The sequence below is a fragment of the Stegostoma tigrinum genome, chromosome 38 (assembly GCF_030684315.1).
Source record: "Stegostoma tigrinum isolate sSteTig4 chromosome 38, sSteTig4.hap1, whole genome shotgun sequence".
Lineage (NCBI taxonomy): Eukaryota > Metazoa > Chordata > Chondrichthyes > Orectolobiformes > Stegostomatidae > Stegostoma > Stegostoma tigrinum.
This window is the reverse complement of record NC_081391.1, coordinates 22,588,286-22,614,046: the sequence shown is the minus strand read 5'-3', so window position 1 is coordinate 22,614,046 and position 25,761 is coordinate 22,588,286. Positions and strand designations below refer to the sequence as shown.

The 25,761-nt window shown below is 47.5% G+C and overlaps 1 protein-coding gene across 3 annotated transcripts in view; it reads right to left on the bottom strand.

Annotated features, from left to right (window-relative positions):
* Nucleotides 1-23,349, bottom strand: part of LOC125447069 (ras-related protein R-Ras2-like) — a 51,895-nt gene extending 28,546 nt beyond the window's left edge. The window contains exon 1 of one of the 3 annotated variants that reach the window (XM_059640838.1): nt 23,260-23,349. Coding sequence is in view for 1 of the 3 variants with exons in the window: in XM_048521152.2 (XP_048377109.1) it covers nt 12,573-12,671 (99 nt within the window). In the remaining 2 variants the exon portion in view is untranslated. Of the gene's footprint in view, nt 1-10,422; nt 10,545-12,572; nt 12,805-23,259 lie in introns of those variants that run through there. The other 2 variants (XM_048521152.2, XM_048521153.2) reach the window with 2 other exon arrangements.
* Between the last annotated feature and the right edge of the window lie 2,412 nt (nt 23,350-25,761).

Sequence of the window (25,761 nt, the reverse complement as noted above, 5' to 3'; positions counted from 1 at the left end):
TTCCTGCCCGCTCTCCATAACACTTTAACCATTTACTAATTAATATTTATTGGCTCCTTAAAATGTATTCATTGCCCCAGCATCCACCACACTATGGGATAGTCAGTTCCAAACATAAGAACTAGGAGCAGGTGTAGGCCATTCGGCCCATCGAGCCTGCCCCGCCATTTAATAAGATCATGGCTGATCTTTCTGAGACTCAGCTCCACTTACCCGCCCACTCACAATAACCCTTATTCCTTTACTGTTCAAAAATGTATCTAGCCTTGCCTTAAAAACATTCAGCGAGGTCATTTCAATCGTTTCACTGGGCAGGGAATTCCACAGATTCACAATCCTTGGGGTGAAGAAGATCCTCCTGACCTCAGTCCTACATCTGCTTCCCTTTGTTTTGAGGCAATGCCCTCAAGTCCTAGTTTCATCTGCTAGCGGAAATAACATCCCTGCTCCACCTCATCTACTCCCTTCATGATCTTATATGTTTCTATACGATCTCCCCTCATTCTTCTGAATTCCAGTGAGTATAATCCCAGCGTACTCAGTCTCTCCTCACAATCCAACCCTCTCAACTCAGGAATCAACCGAGTGAATCTCCTCTGCATCCCTTCTAATGAGCCTTTGAGAGAAGTGGTTCCTCCTCATCTGTTGTAAATCTGCTACCCCTTACCCTATAATTGTGACTGCTCATTCCAGATTGCTCGTCAAGAGGAAAAGCCACCCGAAGGTTGCAGGAACAGCAACCGTTATTCCGCTTGGGAACCCTGCAGCCCAATGGTATCAATGTGGACTTCACCAGCTTCAAAATCTCCCCCTCCCCCCACTGCATCCCAAAACCAGCCCAGCTTGTCCCGCCTACCTAACCTATTCTTCCTCACACCTATCCCCTGCTCCCACCTCAAGCCGCACTTCCATTTCCCACCTACTAACCTCATCCCGCCTCCTTGACCTGTCCGTCCTCCCCGGACTGACCTATCCCCTCCCCACCTATACTCTCCTCTCCACCTTCGGTCCGCCTCCCCCCCCCGTCTCCCTATTTATTTCAGAACCCTCTCCCCATCCCCCTCTCTGAAGGAGGGTCTAGGCCCGAAACGTCAGCTTTTGTGCTCCTGAGATGCTGCTTGGCCTGCTGTGTTCATCCAGCTTCACACTTTGTTATCCTCTCCACGTCTATTTTGTCACTCTCTTTTAGCATCTTATAGACCTAAATTAAGTCTCCTCTCATTCTTCTAACATTTAGTATAGGCCTAAACTGCTCAAGCCATTCACCTCTGGAACTAATCTGAATGAACCTTTTCCAAACTGCCTCCAATGCAATTATATCCTTCCTCAAGTAAGAGATCCAAAACTGTCATCTTCCAACTGAGGAGAGAGTGCTTCATAGAATCAGACAGCATAGTAACAGTCCCATCAGTCCATGCTGACCATGTTCCCAAACAAAGCTAGTCCCATCTGCCTGCACTTGGCCCATATCCCTCCAAACCCTTCCTATTCATAAATTTATCCAAATGTCTTTTAAACATTGTATCTGCACCCACATGCACCACTTCTTCAGGTGGTTTAGGGCGGCAGGGTGGCTCAGTGGTTAGCATGCTGCCTCACTGTGCCAGGGAGCTGGGTTCGATTCCACCCTCAGGAGAGTGTCTGTGGGGAGTTTGCACATTCTCCCCACGTCTGTGTGGGTTTCCTCCCACAGTCCAAAGATGTGCAGGTTAGTGTGGATTGGCCATGGGAAATTGCCCCATAGCATCCAGGGATGTGGGGGTCGGGGTGGGATGCTCTGAGAGGCGGTGTGGGCTTGTTGGGCCGAAGGGCCTGTTTCCACACTGTAGGGATTCTATGATCTAAATTCATTCCACACACAAACCACTGTGCAAAAAAAAAAAATTGCCCCTCATGTCTTTTCTAAAAACCTTTCTCCTCTCACCCTAAAAATATGCCCTCAGTTTTGAAATTCCCCCATTCTAATGAAAAGGCACTTGCCTTTCACCTTATCTATAACCCCTCACCTTTCAACTACTAATGTTCCAGTGAAAAAGTCCCAGCCTATCCAGCCTCTCCTTATAACTCAAACCCTCCATTCCTGGCAACATCATGGTAAATCTCTTCTGAACCGTCTCCAGTTCAATAATATCCTTCCTATAGCAGGGTTGACCAGAACCACACGCAGAACTCAGAAGAGGCCTCACCAACATCCTGTACAACCTCAACATGACGTCCCAACTGCTACACTCAAAAGATCTGAGCAATGAAGGCAAGCATGCTAAACACCTTCTTCACCTCTGATGAGTCAAAGCTTATTCACGCCAGAACTCCACATGCCTTTAATTAACCACAACCCGAACATAGCTATAAGGAATAAGAGGAGGAAGCCATTTAGCACCTCAATCTGTTCCATCATTCAATGCCATTATCACCAATTCAAACACAGCCTTAACTTCACTTTCCTGCCTAAGACCCCGTATCCCTTAGCTCCTTCATGAATCAAAAATTTGTCTAGCTCAATAAATTCAAATGATTTAGTCTCCACTGCTGTCAAGGATAGAAAGTTAATGATCTTTCAAAAAGGAACTCCTTCTCAATACCATTTTTAATGGGAGACTCCTCACTTTGAAATGGTGCCCCTAGCTCTGGATCCCTCAACTAGGAGGGACACCACCGGTCTATCACCCCCACTCAAAATCATATACTTTACAAAGTAAACCTCTTGTTCTTGTGAGTGGTCAATTATTTAGGCCCAGAGATAACACAGTGTGGAATTGGATGGAACGCAGCAGGCCAGGCAGCAGAGGAGCAGGAAAGGGTCAGGGTCAGGACTCTTCTTCAGTTGACCCGAACAGTCAGCTTTCCTGCTCCTCTGATGCTGCTTGACCTGCTGTGTTCCATAGAGCTCCACACTGTTATCTAATGCATTTAGGCCCAACTGCTCCTAAAATATCTCACACAAGAGTTGGCATAGCGAGATTCTGGATATATGAATCACCCCAAAGTCTTCAGCCCTGTGTTCCTGTCAATGAATTTCACACTACAATTCATAAACACACAGCGAAGTGCAACACCCACAAACATCCGGGTTTTTGGAAGTAAATATTAGAAAAAGGCCCGTGTTTGAGATTACTATTGCCCCTTTCACACACGTGGTTCATGACACTGGGAAGCAATAACACCCACTCACACACAGGCAATCCTGAGAGATAGAGGGGGCGAGCGAGCGCAAGAGCGAGAGTGCAAGTTCAAAATTGGACAGTTATCTTGCAAACATCTTCAATATTACAGTTTCCCTTAAGATTGATTCTAAATAACAGCATACTGACAATGGCACTGCACGGTGGCACAGTGGTTAGCACTGCTGCCTCACAGTGCCAGGGACCCAGGTTTGATCCCACCCTTGGGCAACTGTCTGTGTGGAGTTTGCACATTCTCCCCGTGTCTGTGCGGGCTTCCTCCAAGTGCTTCAGTTTCCTCCCACAGTCCAAAGATGTGCAGGTTATGGCGGGTTAGTGATGGGAACTGCAGAGCTATAGGGTATTGCTATGAGTCTGGATGGGACCCTTATTTGGATGCTTGGTGTGAACTCAATGGGCCAAATGGCCTGCTTCTACAATTCTGTATCCTCACTACAGCACAACATATCGACTTCAGTTCTCAGCACTTTGGAGCATAGACCGTTCCTAAACCTTGGGCTCTTAAGGAACTAGTACCAGAGCACATACAATTATAGTGACCTGCAAAAGAAGCAACAGTGGAGTGAGGAAAAGCGTTCTCACTCAGCAATTAATTAGGGTCTGGATGACACGGCCTGGAAACATAGGGGAGGCAGGTTCAGTTGAGGCATTCAGGAAGGCATCAGATGGCTACTTGGATTCGAAATAATGTGCCAATGTATTGGGGAGAGAAGCTGGAAATTGGCACTAGCTAACGATGCACATTTAACAAGCCAGTACAGGCCAGATAGGCTGAGGAGCCTCTTTCCACCTCAATAAACCTCCGAAAGCTGGACAGCAAAAACCCCCATCCCGATCCTACTCAGTACAGGGGGGGGGGGGGTCTACATCCCTTTAGGAAATGGGGGGGGAGGGGGTCTCACAGTGAGGGGAGAAGACAGAGACACAGAGAGAGAAAGAGACACAGAGAGAGAAAGAGACACAGAGAGAGAAAGAGACACAGAGAGAGAAAGAGACACAGAGAGAGAAAGAGACACAGAGAGAGAAAGAGACACAGAGAGAGAAAGAGACACAGAGAGAGAAAGAGACACAGAGAGAGAAAGAGACACAGAGAGACACAGAGAGACACAGAGAGACACAGAGAGACACAGAGACACAGAGACACAGAGACACAGAGACACAGAGACACAGAGACACAGAGACACAGAGAGACAGAGAGACAGAGAGACAGAGAGACAGAGAGAGAGACAGCTCAGTCGGAAGTCATCACAACCTCCCAACTGGGAGAATTCTGCTGATCTCACGTACTCCCACCCACCTCCTAAATGAGGAAACAAAAAGGGAATCATTCTCAAAATACAGGAAGTAGCCCAACTCTGCCATCATGGTGCACACCTTAACAAGCTGATACACTCAGTGGGCCTGAAGTATGGACTGTCGCAAATGCAGGAGGATAGCACCGAGTTACAGGCCCAATTGGGTATCGTGGGAAACTAGCACTGAACTCAGTTTCTGGTGGAGTAGGGCCGCAAAGAGGGTTATCAAACCGGTTTGAACAAGCAACATTTGCTGAGGCATTGTAACTATCCGCTAAAGTTGTACCTTCAGTCACTGAGAACAAAAAGGTCAGCAAGATCCCGGGTTAAAAATACATTTAAAACAAAAAAGGAAAATCAGTGGGCAAAGTGTTAGGTCAACCCAAGATGACATATCCCCCACTGCAGCACCCCACCCCCCAATGCCAGTTAATTCTCAGGATGTAGGCATCAGTTGGCAAGGCTGGGATTATTCACCTGACTGCCCTGAGAAACATTCATCTTGAACCAAAGGCTTGATCCAATTTGAACAACTGATTGATCTCTAGCTCAACTATTGGGCAGTTGGGAGCCAGTCAGGTAGTTGTACAACTGAGATAGATAGAGAGCTCAGAACCTGCAGGTTTCCCTTCTGTTAATAAAAAGAGCATTCCTGAACGGCAGGTTTGTTCATCATGATTAAAAAGAGTTATTTCCATATTTTATAAACTCAGTTCAAGTTCTAAAACCCAGCACACGCAATGTTCTCATTTCCCGCCAATCGCTGCATTATTGTTCACCAGCGTCTAAGGCAACGACCAGCAAAGGAGGCCATCAGCTAGCTTCAGATTGGCATCGCTCTGCTCCTGTCAGCAAACAACGGTGGGGTGAAATAATACCAGACAGTGAGCCACAAGTCCAGACTCAACGTCTGGCCTAAGTGGACCTTAGTCTTCCTGAGCCAAGGCATCAGGACTCTCACTCCCACATTGGCCGCTTCTGGAACCTATCACACACACACTGGCAGTCCTGCCAAGATCAAGGTTCTGTGAACAGCAGTCTGACCTCCGACTTGAAGAAATTGAGAGTTCAAGTCCCAAATCCCAGGCTGGAGCACAACATGCAGGTCTGATACTCCCAGTGCCAGTACGAAGGCCAAACTGAATAACGGTGCTGTCTTTCAGATAGGGATTTAAGCCCTGGCTGCATCTGCCCAGTGAAGAAGCACAACATCTCCCACAGCCACCATCTTGAAAGAACCCAACCATCATTAAAAGTAAGACGCAGTGTGGAGCTGGATGAACACAGCAGGCCAAGCAGCAGAGGAGCAGGAAAGCTGACATTTTGGGCCTAGACACTTTATCAGAAAAGGGTCTAGACCCAGAACGTCAGCCTTCCTGCTCCCCTGCTGCTGCTTGGCCTGCTGTGTTCATCCAGCTCAACACCTTGTTATCTCAGATTCTCCAACATCTGCAGTTCCTATTATCTCTTTCCTGCTCCTCTGCTGCTGCTTGGCCTGCTGTGTTCATCCAGCTCCGCACCTTGTTATTGAGGAGCAGGAAAGCTGACGTTTCGGGTCTAGACCCTTCGTCAGAAAAAATTATCCTGTTGGTTGCCTGTGTAAGCTTCCTGTGCCCACAATCTGGCAGCTGGGTTTCCTACATTACAAGCACACAGTGTTCACCATTCGCAGTGAACCATTCTGGAATCTCCCAGGGCGGGAAGGGGTGCTACGGAAATACACATTCTGATCTCCCTGCTATAGGAAGGATGTTGTGAAACATGATAGGGTCAGAGGAGGTTTACGAGGACGTTGCCAGGGTTGGGGGGTTTGAGCTATGGGAGAGGCTGGGGGTATTTTCCCTGGAGCTTCGGAAGTTGAAGGGCGACCTTATAGAGGTTTATAAAATCATGAGAGGCATGGATAAGGTGAATAGACGAGGCGTTTTCTCCCGGGGTGGAGGGAGTCCAAAACTAGACAGCATAGGTTTAAAGTGAGAGGGGAAAGATTTAAAATGCACCTTGGAAGGAACTTTTTTCACAGAGGGTGGTGTGTGTATGGAATGAGCTGCCAGAGGAAGTGGTGGAGGCGGGTACAATTACAACATTTAAAAAGGCATCTGGAGTGTGTGTGAATAGGAAGGGTTTAGAGGGATATGGGCCAAATGCAGGCAAATGGGACCAGATTAATTTAGGGTATCGGGTCAGCATGGACCAGTTGGAGCGAAGGGTCTGTTTCCATGCTGGTCGTCTCTATCACGCTATGACAGCCTGTACGAAAGCAGTGAGATTCTAAGGCAGTAGCAGAGATCGATAGATAGTTTTACAACTGAACAAGGCCACTTCATACCCCACCACAAAGTCCTCACACAACAAGTGAAGCATAGACAGGAGTAGATAATTATAATGAACCTGTTTGGGTGGGTTATGGCATGTGTCTAGGACGGGCGGGATTTGAAAGCTAGACCTTCCAGCTCAGAGGCAGGGCGCTACCACTGTAACTGATCCTCGAACTGAGGTAGAGTAAACATGGAATAAAGAACAAGAGAAGATCCACCATGGACCACACAAAGAACAGCTGAAACATTTTGGTAGAAGCAAAACACTGCAGCTGCTAGAAATCTGCAATAAACAGAGAAAGTGCTGCAGAAACTCAACAGGTCCGGCAGCTTCTGTGGGAGAGAGAGAGAGAGAAAATAGACTTCACGTTGACTCTGGTATGCCTCTTCTACAGAACCGAGTCAGGAGACACGAAGAAAAGCCACAGCAGATTGGGAAAGTTAAATGTTTCTTTCTCCACAGATGCTGCTGGACCGACTGAGCTTTTCAAGCTATTTATGTCTTTGTTTTTAATTCTTCACCGCTCAGGTTTGAGAGAGAGGGAGGACTGAACAAGCAACTCATTTGGGGAGGCTGAGAAATGAGTGCAGTAGTCAGATCAGCCACAATGGCATTGAAGAAAAATCCCTGGGCAAATTACCAGTGTTTCCCACAAAACAAAACCCCGTCACACTTCAAATAGCTCACACTTGCAAACAGGATCACTAGGAGGCCTCAGGAAATGCTACAAGGACACCCTGGAAATCTCCCTCAACAAATACAACGTCCTCACTGAATTGGGGATAATGGCTTACCTCCGTAACACGCAAACTGGAGAAGAAACAGCCGCGAAGATACTTTAAGTGTCTCGTGGAGAACAGTCAGGGCGAATGCAAACAGCAGAAGAACCGGCGATATCCAGAGAGTCTCATCCACCTCCTCAAACACTATTTGCCCCCACATGGGGCAGAGTCTGCGCCCCCAGGATTAGATGGTTCAACGACCACAGAAACCACATTCCGCTCCGCACCCCCCCCTCCCTCCAGAGGGAAGCAAGTCGTCGCCAACCCAGAGGGGCTGCCAATGGAGAAATAACCTGCAGACAACCAACTCAACATTGCTGACACCAGTAACCTGCCTCTAGCGACTAACAAAGGTATTTTGTTTAATCACAAATGGATAATGAATACTGCAAAGGGGCGATTATTAGATGAAAGCCAACAATGAGCCACAGGAGGCAGTATTAGGACAGGCAAACAAAAGACAGAGGTTTTAAGGAGAGTGAGAGCGGGACGGAAGGATTAATGGAAGTAATTCCAGAGCTTAGGACCAAGGCAAAAGGCAAGTGGTCAGCTCATTAAAATTTGGGAACAAAGCGATGCAAAATCAATAGGGCAGAGATCATAGAGTCCCTACACCGTGGAAATAGGCCATTCGGCCCAATGAGTCTGCACCGACCCTCCGAACAACTCCCCACCCTATTCCTGTAGCCCCACACTTCCCATGGCCAATTCACCCTCACCTACACATCTTTGGGCTGTGGGAAGAAACCGAAGCACCCAGAGGAAACCTCAAACAGCCACAGGAAGAATGTGCAAACTCCACACAGACAGTTCCAAGGCTGGGATTGAACCCGAGTCCCTGGTGCTTTGAAGCTGCAGTGCTAACCACTGAGCCATCACGCTGCTCAAAATCACAAGAGGGTTGTCAAACTGGAAAAGATCACAAAGAAAGAGAGGCTCAAGCCCATGAATGGATTTCACAAGTTGAAAGTTTAAGAATGCATTCAATCCAGAAGCCAATGTCAGTCCCCTGAACCAGAGGCGGAGAAAGGAAGCAGATTTGATACAAATTAACTATTTTCTTTATTCATGGGACGAGGGCATCTCTGACTAGGCAGCATTTATTGCCCAAACCTAATTACCCAGAGGGCAGTTACAAGTCAGCCATATTGCTGAGAGTCTGGAGTCACACGTAGGCCAGACCAGGTAAGGATAGTAGTTTCCCACCCTAAAGGTGATCAGTGAACCAGCTGGGACGTCCACTAAGCCCATTGGGAACAGTTGCAGTCTTTTATTTCAGATTTATTTTTATCGTATTCAAGTTCCACCATCTGGCACGGCAGAATTTGAGATCTTCGGAACTGCAGATGCTGGAGAATCCAAGATAACAAAAAAAGTGTGAGGCTGGATGAACACAGCAGGCCCAGCAGCATCTCAGGAGCACAAAAGCTGACGTTTCGGGCCCAGAACCTTCATCAGAAAAAGGGGGACGGGGAGAGAGACGGATCGAAGATGGATACTCTGCAACTCTCTTGTATCCATCTTCGATCCGCCTCCCTCTCTCCCATCCCCCTCTCTGATGAAGGGTCTAGGCCCGAAACGTCAGCTTTTGTGCTCCTGAGATGCTGCTTGGCCTGCTGTGTTCATCCAGCCATTCTTTGTTACCCCAGCGGGATTTGAACCCAGGGCCATTTTAATCCAGAAAGCCTGGGAGTCTACGGACAAAAATCAGAAGTTGCTGGAAAAGCTCAGCAGGTCTCGCAGCATCTGTGAAGAAAAAAAAAAATCAGATTTAACATCTGAGCAAGGGTCACTGGACCCAAAATGTTAACACAACTTGTTCTCCACAGATGCTGCCAGGCCTGCTGAGCTTTTCCAGACATTGATATTTCCTCATTTATATCATCTGCAATTCTTTTGGTTATCAGTCCAAGAGATAATGGCTTGGCCATTAACTCCATTTGTAGAGAAGGCATATTCAGCCCCACTCAATCACAATATCTGTAGGGAGTGTGCAGTGGGAACAGGAGTATGTGTGCGTATGGTGAGGGAAAGATTGGGGGGGAGAAGAAGGGATTTGGGGGGGGGGGAAGAAGGGATTTGGGGGGGGGGGGAAGAAGGGATTTGGGGGGGGGGGAAGAAGGGATTTGGGGGGGGGGAAGAAGGGATTTGGGGGGGGGGGAAGAAGGGATTTGGGGGGGGGGGGAAGAAGGGATTTGGGGGGGGGGGAAGAAGGGATTGGGGGGAAATGTGGGGAGGGGGAGAGGAGGGAAGGGAGAGTGGGAAGGGGGGGGGGGAGAAGGCAAAAAAAAGAGAAAAGGGGGAGGGAACAGCACCAAATCCAACTATCACCATTTTCAGATAATCATTTCAAACATATGCTCCCGTGACTGGTCTTGTTAATATCCCCAGACATTCATGGCCAGAGCTGCAGAGATTAAAAGTGCTCAGTCTGTTAATATCAGTCTGGACGTGAGACAGCCTCCAATTGCACTGCTGGGTGGATTCAGCAGCACGACCATTTGCCAAGCAACTTGTTACACCAGAGAGAGAGAGAGAGAGAGAGACACAGACACACACACACACAATCGGAAATCGCCTGCTCCTGAGCTAGGTGCAGGGGAGCCTTGTTTCCTCCCTGGCACCCGAGCCTAACCTCCAAGCCCAGTCCCTGTAATTCTACCGATCATGACCTGAGTCCAGGCCCAGATCCTGAATAGGTCAAGGGTCGCAGCCAGCCTGACCCGACTGTGTACACACACTATCATTCAAAATATATACACAAAAAAAAGCAACGCAGAAAAACAGGAAATGTGCAGCGGTTGTGAAAATGAGGCAAGGACCCGGTCGGGTGGAGACCATTACCTTCGAACGATTCTTCAGTTTGCAAAAGCTTTGCTGCAAGTTGACTCAGGGTAATCACATCTTCAGAAAGATGAAAACAAGGGGGAGGGGTGGAACTTTACGTCCCTGGGACGCCACCCCAAAACCCAGAAAAACGTCAGAAACTTGCCCCGTTGTCGCTTTTAACAGCTGCTCAATATCCTGTGTTGCTAGAGGGCACACAGATCACTTTGACTGCCCTGTTGTTTCAATCCCACCCTCACTTCCATGGATCACAGAGCCGTCAGCTCGTGTATTGGTTGGAAGAGGCTGAAGTCGAACTGGAATTGATTTGGCAGCCAACACAACAACAGCTTACATTTACTTAGCACCTTCAGCTGAGCTAAAGAAAAGCCTGACAAGAGGTGACTATCACACAGAATTTGATCCCCCAGCCTCAAAGATCTGAAGAGTCACTGAGCTCCAGACCTTAACTGGTGATCTTCTCTCTCCACAGAACCGCTGAGTTTCTCTAGTTTTGCTTCAGATTTCCTGTGCTTCAGGTGACCATAAACTCAGTCAGGCTACAGGTGGGCTTTGAAGGAGAGAGAGAGAGCATGCAAGATTGAGCAGGAGAGCTCTCCAGAGCACACATCAGTGCTTACCAAACCTCTACCCACCATAAAACCTATTTTAGAGAACTGTTGCCACCTGGAAAGACTGGGGGCCTGTGAGTGTGGAATCAGTAACTCAGATGGACTTCCATGGCACATATTACTACTCAATGAGCTCACAACACCACAATTTTAGCTCACAACCCCATTTGTAAGTCCCCAACCCCTACTATTTTGGGAAGCCCTGGCTTAAAATAAAACCATCATTACAGAAACACAGAAAATAGGAGACAGGAGTACACGATTCAGCCCCTCAAACCTGCTACACCATTCAATACGATCATGGCTGATCATCGAGCTCAATACCATAATCGCACCCTCGTCCTTGATCCCTTTAGCTACAAGAGCTATACCCACTCCTCCTTGAAAACACAACATTTTGGCTTCAACCGCTTTTTGTGGCACAGGCTCACCACTCTCTTGGCGAAGACATTTCTCCTCAACGCAGCCCGAAAACATTTGCCTCTTATCCCCTGTTTCTGAACTCTCTGGTCATTGTGAATATCCCTCCTGACTTTACCCTGTCTAGTCCTGTTGGAATTTTACAGATTTCTGAGAGATTCACACCCCTACCTCATTCTTCTGAACTCCTGTGAATATAATCCTAACTGACTCACTCTCTCCTTATACGTCAGTCTTACCATCCCAGCAATCAACTTGGTAAATCTGCACTGCACTCCCTCTAAAGCAAGAGCAGCCTTCCTCATATAAAGGAGACCAAAACTGCATGAAAACAAAAACAGGGATCCACAAGAGACAGAGAATTGGAAGGACACAGTAGAACTATAAATTGGGAACAGGTCACAAACACGCTTACATCTCTGGCCCGTGCCTGGTCAACTTTGAGCCGCAAAGAGCCAAGTAGAATGTGATGGAATGCCACCCAGCCAAATCTGCACAAAATTATCAAGCATCTGCGACAATTTGAGTAAAACTACCAAAGATAGTATTTTCTAAAGAAAGCACAAGACATCCAGAATTTGGAAAACAGCTTGTCAAACACTGAGGAGAAAGGGGGAGAACAATTTAAACCACTAACCTCACTCAGCCATCCTCCTGCTCCTTCACAAACCGATCTGACCACAGTTAAAATAATAGTAAAAGTCATTCTGTCACTTACAACGCCTGAATCATAGAACAAATCCTAAATTTTAAAGAAAAGCAAAACTCACCTCCAAACGAGGTGGGACAGAGGCAGAAAAGTCAGATATACAGAAACAAAAGCGGAGTTTTAGGAACCCTCCCTGCTCACAACAGCTGCCAGAAGCGAACCCTTCAGAGAAAAATTTAAATCCCCTGCCCCAGGTGCTCGAAATCATCGACTTGATCAATCTAGATCTGGTTTTGCTTTAAGGTTAAATTAGGTATTACACTACTGTCCAGGATTATTCAAACACGGGCGGGTCTGTTTCCTCCGGCGTTAAGAGTGAACTTATGTGAAACTTTTCTGAAAAGTTTCTCCAAACTTTTTGTGCTGTTGTTGCCTGTTTCTCTGCGCATGCCGTGGCGCCCAGTTACCTGAATGAACTGAATCGTGAGAGCACTTTTGCCGACCCCGCCGCCTCCAACTACCACCAGTTTGTACTTCTCCTGAGGGCTGCTATCTTTGCTGCTCATCGCGCCGGCTCCGACAGCGAACTGGAAATGAGGAACCAAGCAGGCGAACCCGCTGCTTACACTGGGGTAGGGCTTAGCCTCGAATTCCGGCGTCCCCCTGACTAGTCGATGTTAATCTATGTATATCGTAGCCTATGAATATTAACTCCACCGCCTTGGGTTTTAGCCCCAGTCACTTCCCTTATTTGGTGAGCTTCTCAGTAGCAAAGCTATAATGTTCCTCCTGGGTCCTAAAACTCCAAATTGAAGCTGAACCAAACAAAACAGAAAGCTCTAATGAAATCTCATCTAGACTCCAACGTCAGCCTGCTCTCTCTCTCTATGGTCGCTGCCTGACCCAAAGAACAATACCAGAAATCACACCACACTAGGATCTGAAGAAGGTTCTATGCCCAAAACGTCAGCCTTCCTGCTCCTCTGATGCTGCTCAGCCTGCTGTGTTCATCCAGCTCTACACCTTGTTATCTGACGTTACAGTCCAACAAGTTTGTTTGAAAAATTACATACTTTCAGAGCACTGCTCCTTCATCGTGTTCCCCTGGTGTCCGGTGACTTCTGACTCCAGTCTAACACTGGCACCAACAGCACAGAAACAGGCCCTTCGGCCCTCCGAGCCTGTGCCGACTCATTTTGCCCTTCCATATTAAAACTGCCTTCTGTCACAGGATCTGTATCACTCTATTCCCTTCCTGTTCATGTATTTATCCAGGTGCTGCTTGGCTGTGATTTCCAGCATTTTCCGTTTTCAGTACAGATTCCAGCATCTGCAGGAATTTGCTCCTACAGAAATTGCTGGAAAAGCTCAGCAGGTCTGGCAGCATCTGTGGAGAGAAAAAGTGGAGTTAACATTTCAGGTTCAGTGACCCTTTCTCAGAACTGATGGTAGCTAGGAAATGAGAATTCGAAAGAATTGCGGATGCTGTAAATCAGGAGCAAAAACAGAAGTTGCTAGAAAAGCTCAGCAGGTCTGGCAGCATCTGTAGAAAAAGAAAACAGAGTTAGCATTTCGGGTTGGTTTCCTCTGAAAGGTTAGTTCTGAGGAAGGGTCACTTGACCCAAAACATGAACTCTGATTTCTCTTCACAGATACATCCAGGCCTGCTGAAATTTTCCAGTAATTTCTGTTTCTGTAGCTAGGAAAATGTCAGTTTATATTGCAGAACGTAGAGTGCATGGTGGGGCTAAGGACTTAATGATAGATGGGAACAGGGCCCAAAGAGAGAGAAGAGCAGTTGGACAGACAAAGGAGTGGATAATGATCTGGCTAGGAGGGTGAATTAATGACGACTGTTAGAGGCTAGCAATGGGTTGTATGTAAGGGCAGACTATGCAATAACAAGGCCTGGAATGTGGGGGTTGGAGTAAGGACACGATACAGCTCATGCCCTAAAGTTGATTGACTCAGTATTGAGTCCAGAAGGCTGTCGAGTTCCCAGGCAAATTTGCTAGGGAGCTACAGAGAGTTTACAGAAAGAGAGGGAGCTTGACAAATTAAGTGGATTATATTGTGGCAAAATAGAAATGTTTTCATTTCGGAAGGGTCAACATTAGTGTTTAAATTGAGAAAAGCTGCAGAAAGTGCACACAAAGGGATATGGGACTGACATAAAACAAATGCTGTAAATCTGAAACTAAAACAAGAGCAGGTCAGGCAGAATCTGCGAAGAGAGAAACAGAGTTAACATTTCCTGTTCGGTGACCCTTCTTGAGGTGTTAACTCTGTCTCCACTGATGCTGCCAGCCCAGCTGAGTTTCTCCAGCAATTTCTGTTTTAGTAGGAGGCGAATAGAGTGATGGAGGGCTCTGACTGTCAGTGCTAGTGTCTCTGCCTTTAGGCTAGGAGGCTTGGGTTCAAGTCCCACCTGCTCTAGAAGTAGGTCATAGTATCAGGAGCAAAAACAAAGTTGCTAGAAAAGCTCAGCAGATCTGGCAGCATCTGTGAAGGGAAAGCAGATCCATGTCCAGTGACACTTCCTCAGAACTGATGGTGGCTGGGAAAATGTCAGTTTATTTGCAGAAAATAGGAATGTGGTTCGGGTAGGGAGTAAACAATAGGATAGAGCCCAAAGAGAGAGAAAGACAGTTGAGCTGTGTTCATCCAGCCTCACATTTTATTATCTTGGATTCTCCAGCATCTGCAGTTCCCATTATCACTGAACAGACAAAGGAGTTGCTCTCAATCAGGCTGGGAGGGTGAATAGTTGTTAATGGGGACTGTTAGTGACTAACAACAGGGGGTGTGTAATAAAAACAAAATTGCTGGAAAAGCTCAGCAGATCCGGCAGCATCTGTGTAGGAGAAAACAGAGTTAACGTTTTAGGTCCAGTGATCCTTCCTCAGAACCATGGAAATGAGTTTTAGCAAATACCTGGTCAAAAGCTAGGAGTGGCAGTGAAATTAATGTCAGTGGGCAAGAAGAGAGATTGGAACGGAAATCCTGTCAGAGAGAGGAGCAGGATGTCTTCAAGGTGGGCATACCTGGAAGAGATGTGGCAGTGAGTTAAATGCTCAGTAAAAACCAAAAGAACTGCAGATGCTATAAATCAGGAACAAAAACAAAGTTACTAGAAAAGCTCAGCAGGTCTGGCAGCATCTGTGGAGGAGAAAACAGAGTTAATGTTTTGGGTCGGGTGACCCTTCCTCGGGGTATGTAATTGCAGGCTATGTGGTAACAAGGCTTGGTGTGTGGGGTGGACGGTTGGAACATCAGAGAGTTTAGGCCCTAAAATGATTGCACTCAGTATTGAGTCTGGAGGGCTGTAGGGTCCCCAAGCGGACAATGAGGTGTTGTTCCTCCAGCTTGCATTGGGTTTCACTGGAACACTGCAGCAAGCCAGAGACAGAGATGTTGGCCAGGGAGCAGGGTGGTGCGTTGAAGTGGCTGACAGCAGGTAGTTCAGGATGTTTTTTGCGAGCAGAACGTAGATGTTCTGAGAAGTGGTCGTCAAGTCTATACTTCATTTCCCCAATGTAGAGGAGACCACATTATGAGCATTGAACGCAGTAGACAAGATTCTGGCAAGTGCGGGTGAAGTGTCGCTTCACCTGGAAGGCATGTTTGGGCCCTTGGATACTGGGGAGGGAGGAGGTAAATGGGCAGGTGTTGCACCTTCGCCGGCCACAGGGGAAGGTGCCATAGGGCTGTGGGGAGGTGTTGGGTGTGAAGGAAGTGTCCCGGAGGGAACAGTCCCTGCGGAAGGCAGACAAGGGAGTGGAGGGGAATATGTATCTGGCGGTAGCATCTTGCTGGAGGTGGTGGAAATGGCATCTGATGATCTTCTGGATGTGGATGCTGGTGCAATTGTAGAAGAGGATTGGGGGACCCTGTGCGGGAGGGAAGAGAAGGGGTGAGGGCAGAAGTGTGGGCGATGCATCGGACTTGGTTGAGGGCCGTGTCGACAATGGAGCTGGGGAATCCTTAGTTGAGGAAGAAGGTGGACATTTCATTGAGTATATTTAAGGCAGAGATAGATCGGTTCTTAATTATCAAGGGGATCAAGGGTTACAGGGAGAAAACAGTAGAATGGGGTCGTGGAACTTATCAGCCATGATTGAATGGTGGAGCAGACTTGATGGGCTGAATGGCCTAATTTCTGCTCCTATGTCTTATGTTCTTAAGACATTCCTCCTGATCTCAGTTCTATGTGATCTATGCCCCGTATCCTTACACTGTGACCCCGAATCTGGACTCCCCCAGTGCAGATAATGTGGCTGCCCAGCAGACTTGACTGAGCATGGGTAATTCCATGCCAAAGAATGTTGGTGTGGGGACAGCACCAGTGCACCTATCCCACACAAAGGTCCTGCACACCAACTGAGGGAATGCTGAAGTGCCGGAGGAGATGTTAAACCCACGTTGTTCCCCACATTGCTCCCTTTTCATGTGAGCGCAGCAGATTGCATCTCTCTCTTCAGGAAAGGTGGTGTCCCCTTGGTCCTGTCCGTTTCTCAACTCTCAAATCAGCACCCTAGAACAGAGGGACTGGCCGCGCTGACATTACTCTTTGTGCCGGAACTTGCTGTGCGCAAATTGGCAGCTGGTTTTCCTGTGTCACAGGAGTCAGAAGTGAAGCAATGTGGGACGTCACAAGGGGCCACAGAAAAGCACTAGAACTCAGCAAACACTCTGGCCTGGGCTTCCTGTTTCACGTTCCAAGTTACAGCTTCTTTGTACTGATTTTACAGAGAGGGGCAGCCTCATCATAGGGATTGCCTGCGAGCGATGGTGTGCGAATGAAAAAGTAACACAGTATAATTCAGAGATAACACAGCATGGAGCTGGAGGAACACAGCAGGCCAGGCAGCATCAGAGGAGCAGGAATGCTGATGTTTTGGGTCGGGACCCTCCTTCAGAAATGGGGGAGGGGAAGGGAGCTCTGAAATAAATGGGCGTGGGGGGGGAGGCAGAAGGAAGGTGCATAGAGGAGCAGACAGGTGGAGTGAAGACAGACAGATCAAGGAGGTGGGGATGGAGCCAGTAAAGGTGAGTGTATGTAGGGAGTTGGGATGGGGGTTGGTCAGTGAGAAGGGAGGGACGGGTCGGTGGGAGGGAAGACGGACAGGTCAAGGAGGTGGGGATGAGGCTAGTAGGTAGGAAGTGGGGGTGGAGGTTGGTCAGTGAGGTGCGAGGAGCAGATAGGTGGGAGAAAAGATGGACAGGTCAAGAAGGCGGGGACCAACTGGGCTGGTTTTGCGATGCAGTGGGGATTGGGGAGATTTTGAAGCTTGTGAAGTCCACATTGAGACCATAGGGCTGTAGGGTTCCCAAGCAGAATATGAAGTGCTGTTCCTCCAGCCTTCAGGTGGCATCATTGTGGCACTGGAGGAGGCCCAGGATGGACATGCCATCCAACGAGTGGGAGGGGGAGTTGAAGTGGTTCACGACTGGGAGGTGCAGTTGTTTGTCACTAACCGAGCGGAGGTGTTCCGCAAAGCTACACCCACCTTTATTGAGATAATGGGAACTGCAGATGCTGGAGAATCCAGCACAATCTGATCAGAATCTGATCACAATTTTAACCTCACTGCGAAGCCTCTTCCAGGGATGCCTAACCTGAAGAAGTTACCCTCCTCCCTCTGGACCAACCTCAGGGAATCTCTCTCCCACTGCAACCCTCTTGTCCTCTCCACCCATCTTCTCCTCTCTCCATCTTCGGTCCGCCTCCCCCTCTCTCCCTATTTATTCCAGAACCCACTCCCCATCCCCCTCTCTGATAAAAGGTCTAGGCCCAAAACATCAGCTTTTGTGCTCCTAAGATGCTGCTTGGCCTGCTGTGTTCATCCAGCTCCACACTTTGTTATTGCTGGAAAAGCTCAGCAGGTCTGGCAGCATCTGTGAAGAGAAATCAAAATTCACGTTTCCGATCGAATGACCCTTCCTCAGGAACCAATCCACTGTATGTCATTCCTTAGTTTTTCTCCCCCTCTCTTCCCTCATTTGTACTTCTTTCCCATTTCATTCATTCTGTGTGTTTCTGTCCTCTGTGCTGATGCTGCTGGAGAGCACTAAGACCCTGACGGCAGCTGCATATCTGGGAGGTGCTGCATTGTTGGCATTCCTGTGGTATATGGATGAGGAAGTGATTCATTGCCCTTTGTGCCAGTCAACCCCATGTTTAACATAGTGGCCTGAGCACTCTGCCGCTCAGGTGGGTGTGGGGCTGAAGGAAAGGTAGTCGGGAGGGGTTGAGAGTTTGTAATCTTCCCCAGTGACAACGTGGGGAGGTGGACTGGTTTCCAGTCAAGAGCCTGTGAGTTTGAACAGGCCTGGCCTTAAACGGACTGAACGATTAGAAACTCAGAGAGGCTGCTAAAGAGACTACAGACCTGCAGACTGCGGTGTGTTTAGCCATAACTGGTGGCTAACGCTCTATTTAGTGAATCACAACCAGAAAGTCATGGGGCTTTGAGTCCCACTCTACAGATACGACCCCAAAACGCAAAGTAGTGCAGGGTCAGGGCCATGAATGTACTGCACTGTTGCAGGTGCCATCTCCTGCTGGAGAAATTAAACCGATACCCAATCCCCTCCCTCGGGAAGATTTCAAGGTGCTATTGGAAAAACAGCAGTGGAATTCTCCACCTCAGCTGACATCACCAAAGCAGGTAATCTGGGCGTTAGCTCAGTGTTGCTTATGGGAACTTGCTGTGCACATTAAATAGCACCTGAGCACGAGGAAAATCCCTAACCTAAGCGGAACTTGTGAATTAAATCAACTTCTGAAGCCCAGTGGCAACACTGCTGGGCAGCAGCAGGGCCTCAATTGTGCACAGTGAGATCCCATGGACAGCAAATGAGACGGACGATTGGCCAAGTGTATTTTTTGTGAAGGAGACTCATTGGCTAATAGCATTTAAAGAACGTATGATTCCTGATTGAAAACTGACATGTCCACTTCACTCTAATTGGAACCTGGCCCCAGTGAATCCTATACCGTGGATTCTTGATAGTATGGAATCAGGCAGGAAGGTGCTGGCAGTGATCCCTGTGTTGACACTGATAATCCATACCAAGTTGCAAAACCAGCATATGTCCTGTGTTAGAGTGAGAGAGAGGAAATAGTCTGACTCAGTCCCTCCCTCCCAAGTCAACCTCTAGAAGTTAAGATAACAAAGTGTGTAGGTGGAAGAACACAGCAGGCCTTGCAGCATCTCAGGAGCACAAAAGCTGACGTTTCGGGCCTAGATCCTTCATCTCTCTCTCTCTGCAACCTCTAGAAGCTATTTATTTCAAATCAGCACATTCACATCGAATGTCAAAATAAACTCCAGGGGTTGAATGGCCTCCTGCTGTTCCCATGTGTCTGGAGAAGGTGCTTCTCTAATCTCCTCACTCTTTGATGAGCAGCTGCTGGGTGACCACAGGGTATGTAGCTCTTCCTGTTCCACAGTCCTCCTTTAAGATGCTGCTTAGCCCATTACCTCTTTGATCTAAAGATTACCTACCCTAACATCTCCTCATTGGGTCTGGTAACAAATTATGTTTGACTTGATTTCTGTCAAGCAACTTGTAACATATCACTGTGTTCAATGTGCTACATGATTCCAGAACTGTTACGACACTAAAGGAAGGCCGTTCGGCCCATCACACCTGCCGACTCTCAGTTCCAGCATAGCCAGCCCAAATCCACTCTTGCCTCACTGAACTATGCTGTCGCCCAGTTAACTGTTCTTCATCTGGATTGCCCTGTGCCTTTTCCCACCATTATCCTAACTCTTATAATAGAATGACCACTGCCTCCTAAATGCATCTACACTCCCACTTGCCATTCTTGATCTACCCTGGTCCCAAGAACTGAGTCTAGCAATGTCTCCTTTCTTGTTGGGCTGGGCACATATTGATCTGCACAATTTTCCTCAGAAATGTCCATCCCTTGCTTCTCTTTACCATTATCTCAATCTGGATTAACTAATTAAGGTATCTCATTTATAACTAATTTATGATGTTTACATCTCTCTGTAATTTCCTTGCCAATGTTTCTCTTTATTCATTTGTGGGATATGGCCTCTGCTGGCAGGACCAACATTTCTTGCCCGTCCCTAGTTGCCCCTTGAGAAGGTGGGGGTGAGCTGCTCTCTTGAACCACTGCAGTCCATGTGCTGTAGGTTGACCCACAATGCCCTTTGGGAGGGAATTCCAGGACTTTTACCCAGTGATACTGAAGGAACGGTGATATGTTTCCGTGTCAGAACAGTGAATGGCTTGGAGGGGAACTTGCAGGCGGTGATGTTCCTGCACACGGTATTTGATTTTGATTTTGTTGTCATGTGTACCCAGTTAAAAGTGAATATCGTCACCACATAAGGCACAACTTAGGTACAAATGCCTAGGTACAGAATCTTAAGGACAAAGTAAAAATAAAGAACAAAGGTAAAAGCTATACATTACAGTAATTATAGTAGAGTGCAGTACGTACAAATTAATGTTAAAAATAACACATTGCGTACCATATTAAGTTTAAGTAGAAATTAAAGAAATAAAGCTGAAATATCAAACATTACAGTCTTTCTTAAGTGCTTAGCCGTGGTGGAACAACACTTCGAGGAATCACCTTGAGACCAGAAGACCACGCCAAGGCAGGACCCCACCACACTGGGCCCAGAGAACGTCACACTGGGCTGAGTGACCACCACGCTGGGATGAGAGACTGCTGCACTGGGGCGAGAGACCGCCGCGCTGGGGCGAGAGACCGCCGCGCTGGGGCGAGAGACTGCCGCACTGGGGCGAGAGACTGCCGCGCTGGGGCGAGAGACCGCCGCGCTGGGGCGAGAGACCGCCGCGCTGGGGCGAGAGACCGCCACGCTGGGATGAGAGACTGCTGCACTGGGGCGAGAGACCGCCGCGCTGGGGCGAGAGACCGCCGCGCTGGGGCGAGAGACCGCCGCGCTGGGGCGAGAGACCGCCGCGCTGGGGCGAGAGACCGCCGCGCTGGGGCGAGAGACCGCCGCGCTGGGGCGAGAGACCGCCGCGCTGGGGCGAGAGACCGCCGCGCTGGGGCGAGAGACTGCTGCGCTGGGGCGAGAGACCGCCGCGCTGGGGCGAGAGACCGCCACGCTGGGATGAGAGACTGCTGCACTGGGGCGAGAGACTGCTGCACTGGGGCGAGAGACCGCCGCGCTGGGGCGAGAGACCGCCGCGCTGGGGCGAGAGACCGCCGCGCTGGGGCGAGAGACCGCCGCGCTGGGATGAGAGACTGCTGCACTGGGGCGAGAGACCGCCACGCTGGGATGAGAGACTGCTGCACTGGGGCGAGAGACCGCCACGCTGGGCCGAGAGAACGACATTCTGGACTGAGAGTTCCCACACTGGGCTGAGACACCGCCACGCTGGGGCGAGAGACCGCCACGCTGGGCTGGGAGTTTGCCTCACCACGTCTGCACTGAGTCCATGGCTGGGACTTCATGGCAAGGAGAAGAAAGAAGAGAGACGAAGGACAGGAGAAGCCAAAAGAGAAGAAAAAAAAAAGTAAACAGATGGAGTGATGTTTGAATCGTCCTACTCCACTGCCACCATCTTGAATTGACCTGTCCTTGTCCTTGTAAATCGAAGTCATGGGTTTGGAAGTTGCAGACTGAAGAGTATTAGTGAGTACAGCTTGTCAATAGTACACACTGCTGCTACCAAATGTCTGTGGTAGAGGGAGTGGAATCTTGATCTTCCACATTAATCGATTGACTACTCTGAACAATGTAATTGTAACCTTTTTGTTCCTTAACTTTAGCCAGTTGACTCTGTAGTGGAACCCTCTGGACTATCCTGTTTCTGCAGATCTCTCAGGCACAAGCAGTGCCCAGCAATTTAAAAGAAATTGTGATCAGAGATAATGGGAACTGCAGATGCTGGAGAATCCGAGATAACAAACCTTTCTCTGAAGAAGGGTCTAGGCCCGAAATGTCAGCTTTTGTGCTCCTAAGATGCTGCTTGGCCTGCTGTGTTCATCCAGCCCCACACTTTGTTATCTTATTTAGAAGAAATGTTTTATTGGTAAGACAATAGGCCACTTTCAGAAAGATGCAGATATAATTGGAAAGAGTCACACAAAGGTGTTAACGGGATAGAATAGCCTACAATAGAACAATAGCTCAAGGTATCCCCAGGGAAACCAGATGATACAGATTCAGCTTTTAGACAAGAAGATATTTATATCAATGATATCTCAGTAATTTTCAACGACACAGGGGCGAGAGTCACTACATTATAAGATAGCGTACCCATGGTTGAAGAAGTACAGTTTACAGTCTAATGCAGTGCATCTGCACAGTCCAGGAAGTATACCACTTAATCTGAAAGATGTGCTACAGACATTCTGTGACACAATGGGTGCCAGATATAGGGAACTTACACATTCTTCTTGGTTAAGAATGCTCATGCATAAGCATGAACATACGTACTGACCTGACTGTTCTTGTGGTTTCGGAATAACACTGTTTGAGGAACAAGCATTCCTGGAGTGAATAGTCAAATAAATTTCAGTTCCTGAACAACCGATCAATGGTTAACCAGTGAGAAATTTCAAAGGTCTTTCTAGATTCATTGTAAATGGGCAGCATGGTAACTCAGTGGTTAGCACTGCCGGCTCACAGTACCAGACACCCACATTCAATTCCACCTTTGGGCAACTGACTGTGTGGAGTTTGCACGTTCTCCCTGTGTCTGCATGGGTTTCCTCTGGGTGCTCTGGTTTCCTCCCACAGTCCAAAGGTGTGTGTTAGGTTGGCCATGCTAAATTGCCTGTAGTGTTCAAGGATGTGTATGCTCAGTGAATTAGCCATAGGAAATGCAGGGTTACAGGGCTACAGTAAGAATGTGGGTCTGGATGGGATGCTCTTTGAAGGGTTGGTATAGACTTGATGGGTCGAATAGCCTGCTTCCACACTGTAGGGCTTGTATGAAAATCCAAACAAAAGACGTAGCCTGGATATTCTAAGGTTAGTTGTATTGGCATGAGAAATCTGTCCGATACTGTCAGCAAGATGCCAATGTAGGATTGGTAGAGACATTTCCCACTCCAGTCAACACTGAAGATTGTTCAGTCTGCAAAGTGCCCATGACGATAATAATGAGGTAGCACATGAGCAGCATACTCACATGTGTTCATTGATGAATTCTCATTTGATATGATTCAGAATTCAGTACCGCTTGGTGAACAGACAGGGATGACAGGCTTGAACCCAACATCAGAAGCTGAGAAAACACAATTTCAAGCAGAACATTTTACTCTTGTATCTGTTCAGGAAGTATCGTCAGCGACAGAGATCATGCCAAGCAAGAGGCAATTGACAAATTGTACATTCGAGGAGGCAATCATGCTGGGTTTACCCATCAACGTGATGACTGTGGGAAAACGAAAGCATCAAATCCAAATTGAGGTGATGAGTCTACACATTGTAGAACATATTTGCCTGCGGATTGAGAATAAAAATCTGCTCACGCAGACTGACACAGCCAACAGCAGAACACAGGAATAGGAGTAGGCCATTCAGCCCCTCAGGCCTGTGCTGTCATTTAATGTGATCATATACTCCATAAATCCACATCCTTACCCTCGGCCAATATTCCTTAATACCTTTGCTTAATAGAAAATTATCTATCTCAGATTTAAAATGAACGACTGATCCAGCATCCACTGTCAATTTTTCCCATTTCTAAGAGAGTTCCAAACATCTCCCACCCTTCGTGTGTAGAAGTTCTACCTAACATCGCTCCTGAACAATCTGGTCCTAATTTTTTTCTCTCTGCCAACCTAAGATTCTTAAATTCCCAACCGGTGGAAATAGTTTCTCTTCAACAACCGTGTCTTTTCACGTTAATATCTTGGAAAACTTCAGTCAGATGACCATTAACCTTCTAAATTCTGGAGAAAACAGGTCTGTCTAACTTAAAGCCTGAAGTTTCATTTGATTTTACTTATTATTATCCTGAGTACCTAGCTACAGTGAAAAGTTTTGTTTTACGTGCAGTACAGGCAGATCATACCATACAAAGTGCATTAGGGGAAGAGAACAGAGTGAGGAATACAATGTTACAGCTGCAAAGAAGATGCACACAGAGTGAGATCAGCATTATTTGTGGAATTTGAGAGACCTATTCAGAGGTCTACTAACAGCAGTGGAAGAAGCTGTTCTTGAATCTGTTGGTGTGTATGTAAAAGCTTGAAGTCCATGCGTTACTCTAGTAAACCTGGGTGGTACTCCCTCCAAGGCCAATATATCCTTCCTGAAGTGCGGTGCTCACAGTATTCCAAGTGGAGTCGAACCAAGGCCATTCAACAATGGGATGGGCTGGCCAATTCCATAGGCTCAGGACATGGTTGAGATGAAAATGTCTGACTCAGATATCCAGGATACTGCCAAAAACAACATTTGTTTAAAAAAAACCTGGCCCAGGGATCCAGGATACTTCAAAAACAGAGGTTACCCATTTCAACCAAACAGGACAACCTTCCTCCATAGATCTAGAGCTGGATGAACACAGCAGGCCAAGGATCTTCCCAATATTACAACAGAGGAACTGCCTATTTTCATCAGGAAACTCATCATCTGCAAAAGGAAATCCAGCACATAAAATGTCATTAGTCTTGAGTGCTGAAGGAGGTACACTGGACTTGAAATGTTATCTCTGTTCTCTCAGGTGCTGCCAGACTTGCTGAGTTTCTCCAACACTTTCTGTTTCTGTTTCAGATCTCCAGCACCCACAGCTTTTTGTTTTGTTTTGTTTACACGAGTCCAAAGAGAGTGCATTATGGGTATCTAATGAAATCTCTAGGCTGCCTGAATTTGTGAAGATGGAGACATGAAGCGGGGAGATGGTTTAATGGAAAGTGCATCATGGTTATGATGGCAAAAACAGGTTGGGGGGTGGATGTTGTGGAAGACTATAAGGGTCTGAAAAAGGTAAACCTGCATTAAACACCACCCAACATGACAATTTGTGGACCTGGCTGGGGAAGAACTTTTGATGTTAAAGGTGTAAGATGCTCTAGCTGGCTCTTCCTCATGGTCGCAGGAACAATGTCTGTCACACTTATCTGTAACCTGTGCTGCTTGTGATAATGCAACAAATTATATCTTTAAAAGCCTTTTTCTCATTGGACCACAAAGTAGTTTTTCCTCTTAAGTCCAATTTGGCCCTGTAGAAAGGCATTTGGACAGGTATATGAATAGGAAAGCTTCAAAGGGATATGAGCCAAAAGCAGGCAAACGGGTCTAGTTTAGTCTGGGAAACTTGGTCAACATAGAAGGCCACTGCATACAATTCTGGTCTCCCAGCTATAGGAAAGATGTTGTTAAACTTGAAGGCATTCAGAAAAGATTTACAAGCATGTTGCCAGGGTTGGAGAGTTTGATCTACAGGGAAAGGCTAGATAGGCTGGGGCTATCTTCCCTGGAGTGTCAGAGGCTGAGGGGTGACCTTATAGAGGTTTATAAAATCATGAGGGGCATGGATAGGGAGAATAGACAAGGTCTTTTCCCCCAGGGTGGGGGAGTCCAAAACTAGAGGGGCATAGGTTTAAGGTGAGAAAGGAAAGGTTTAAAACGGACCTGAGGGGTAACTTTTTCACGCAGAGGGTGGTGCGTGTGTGGAATGAGC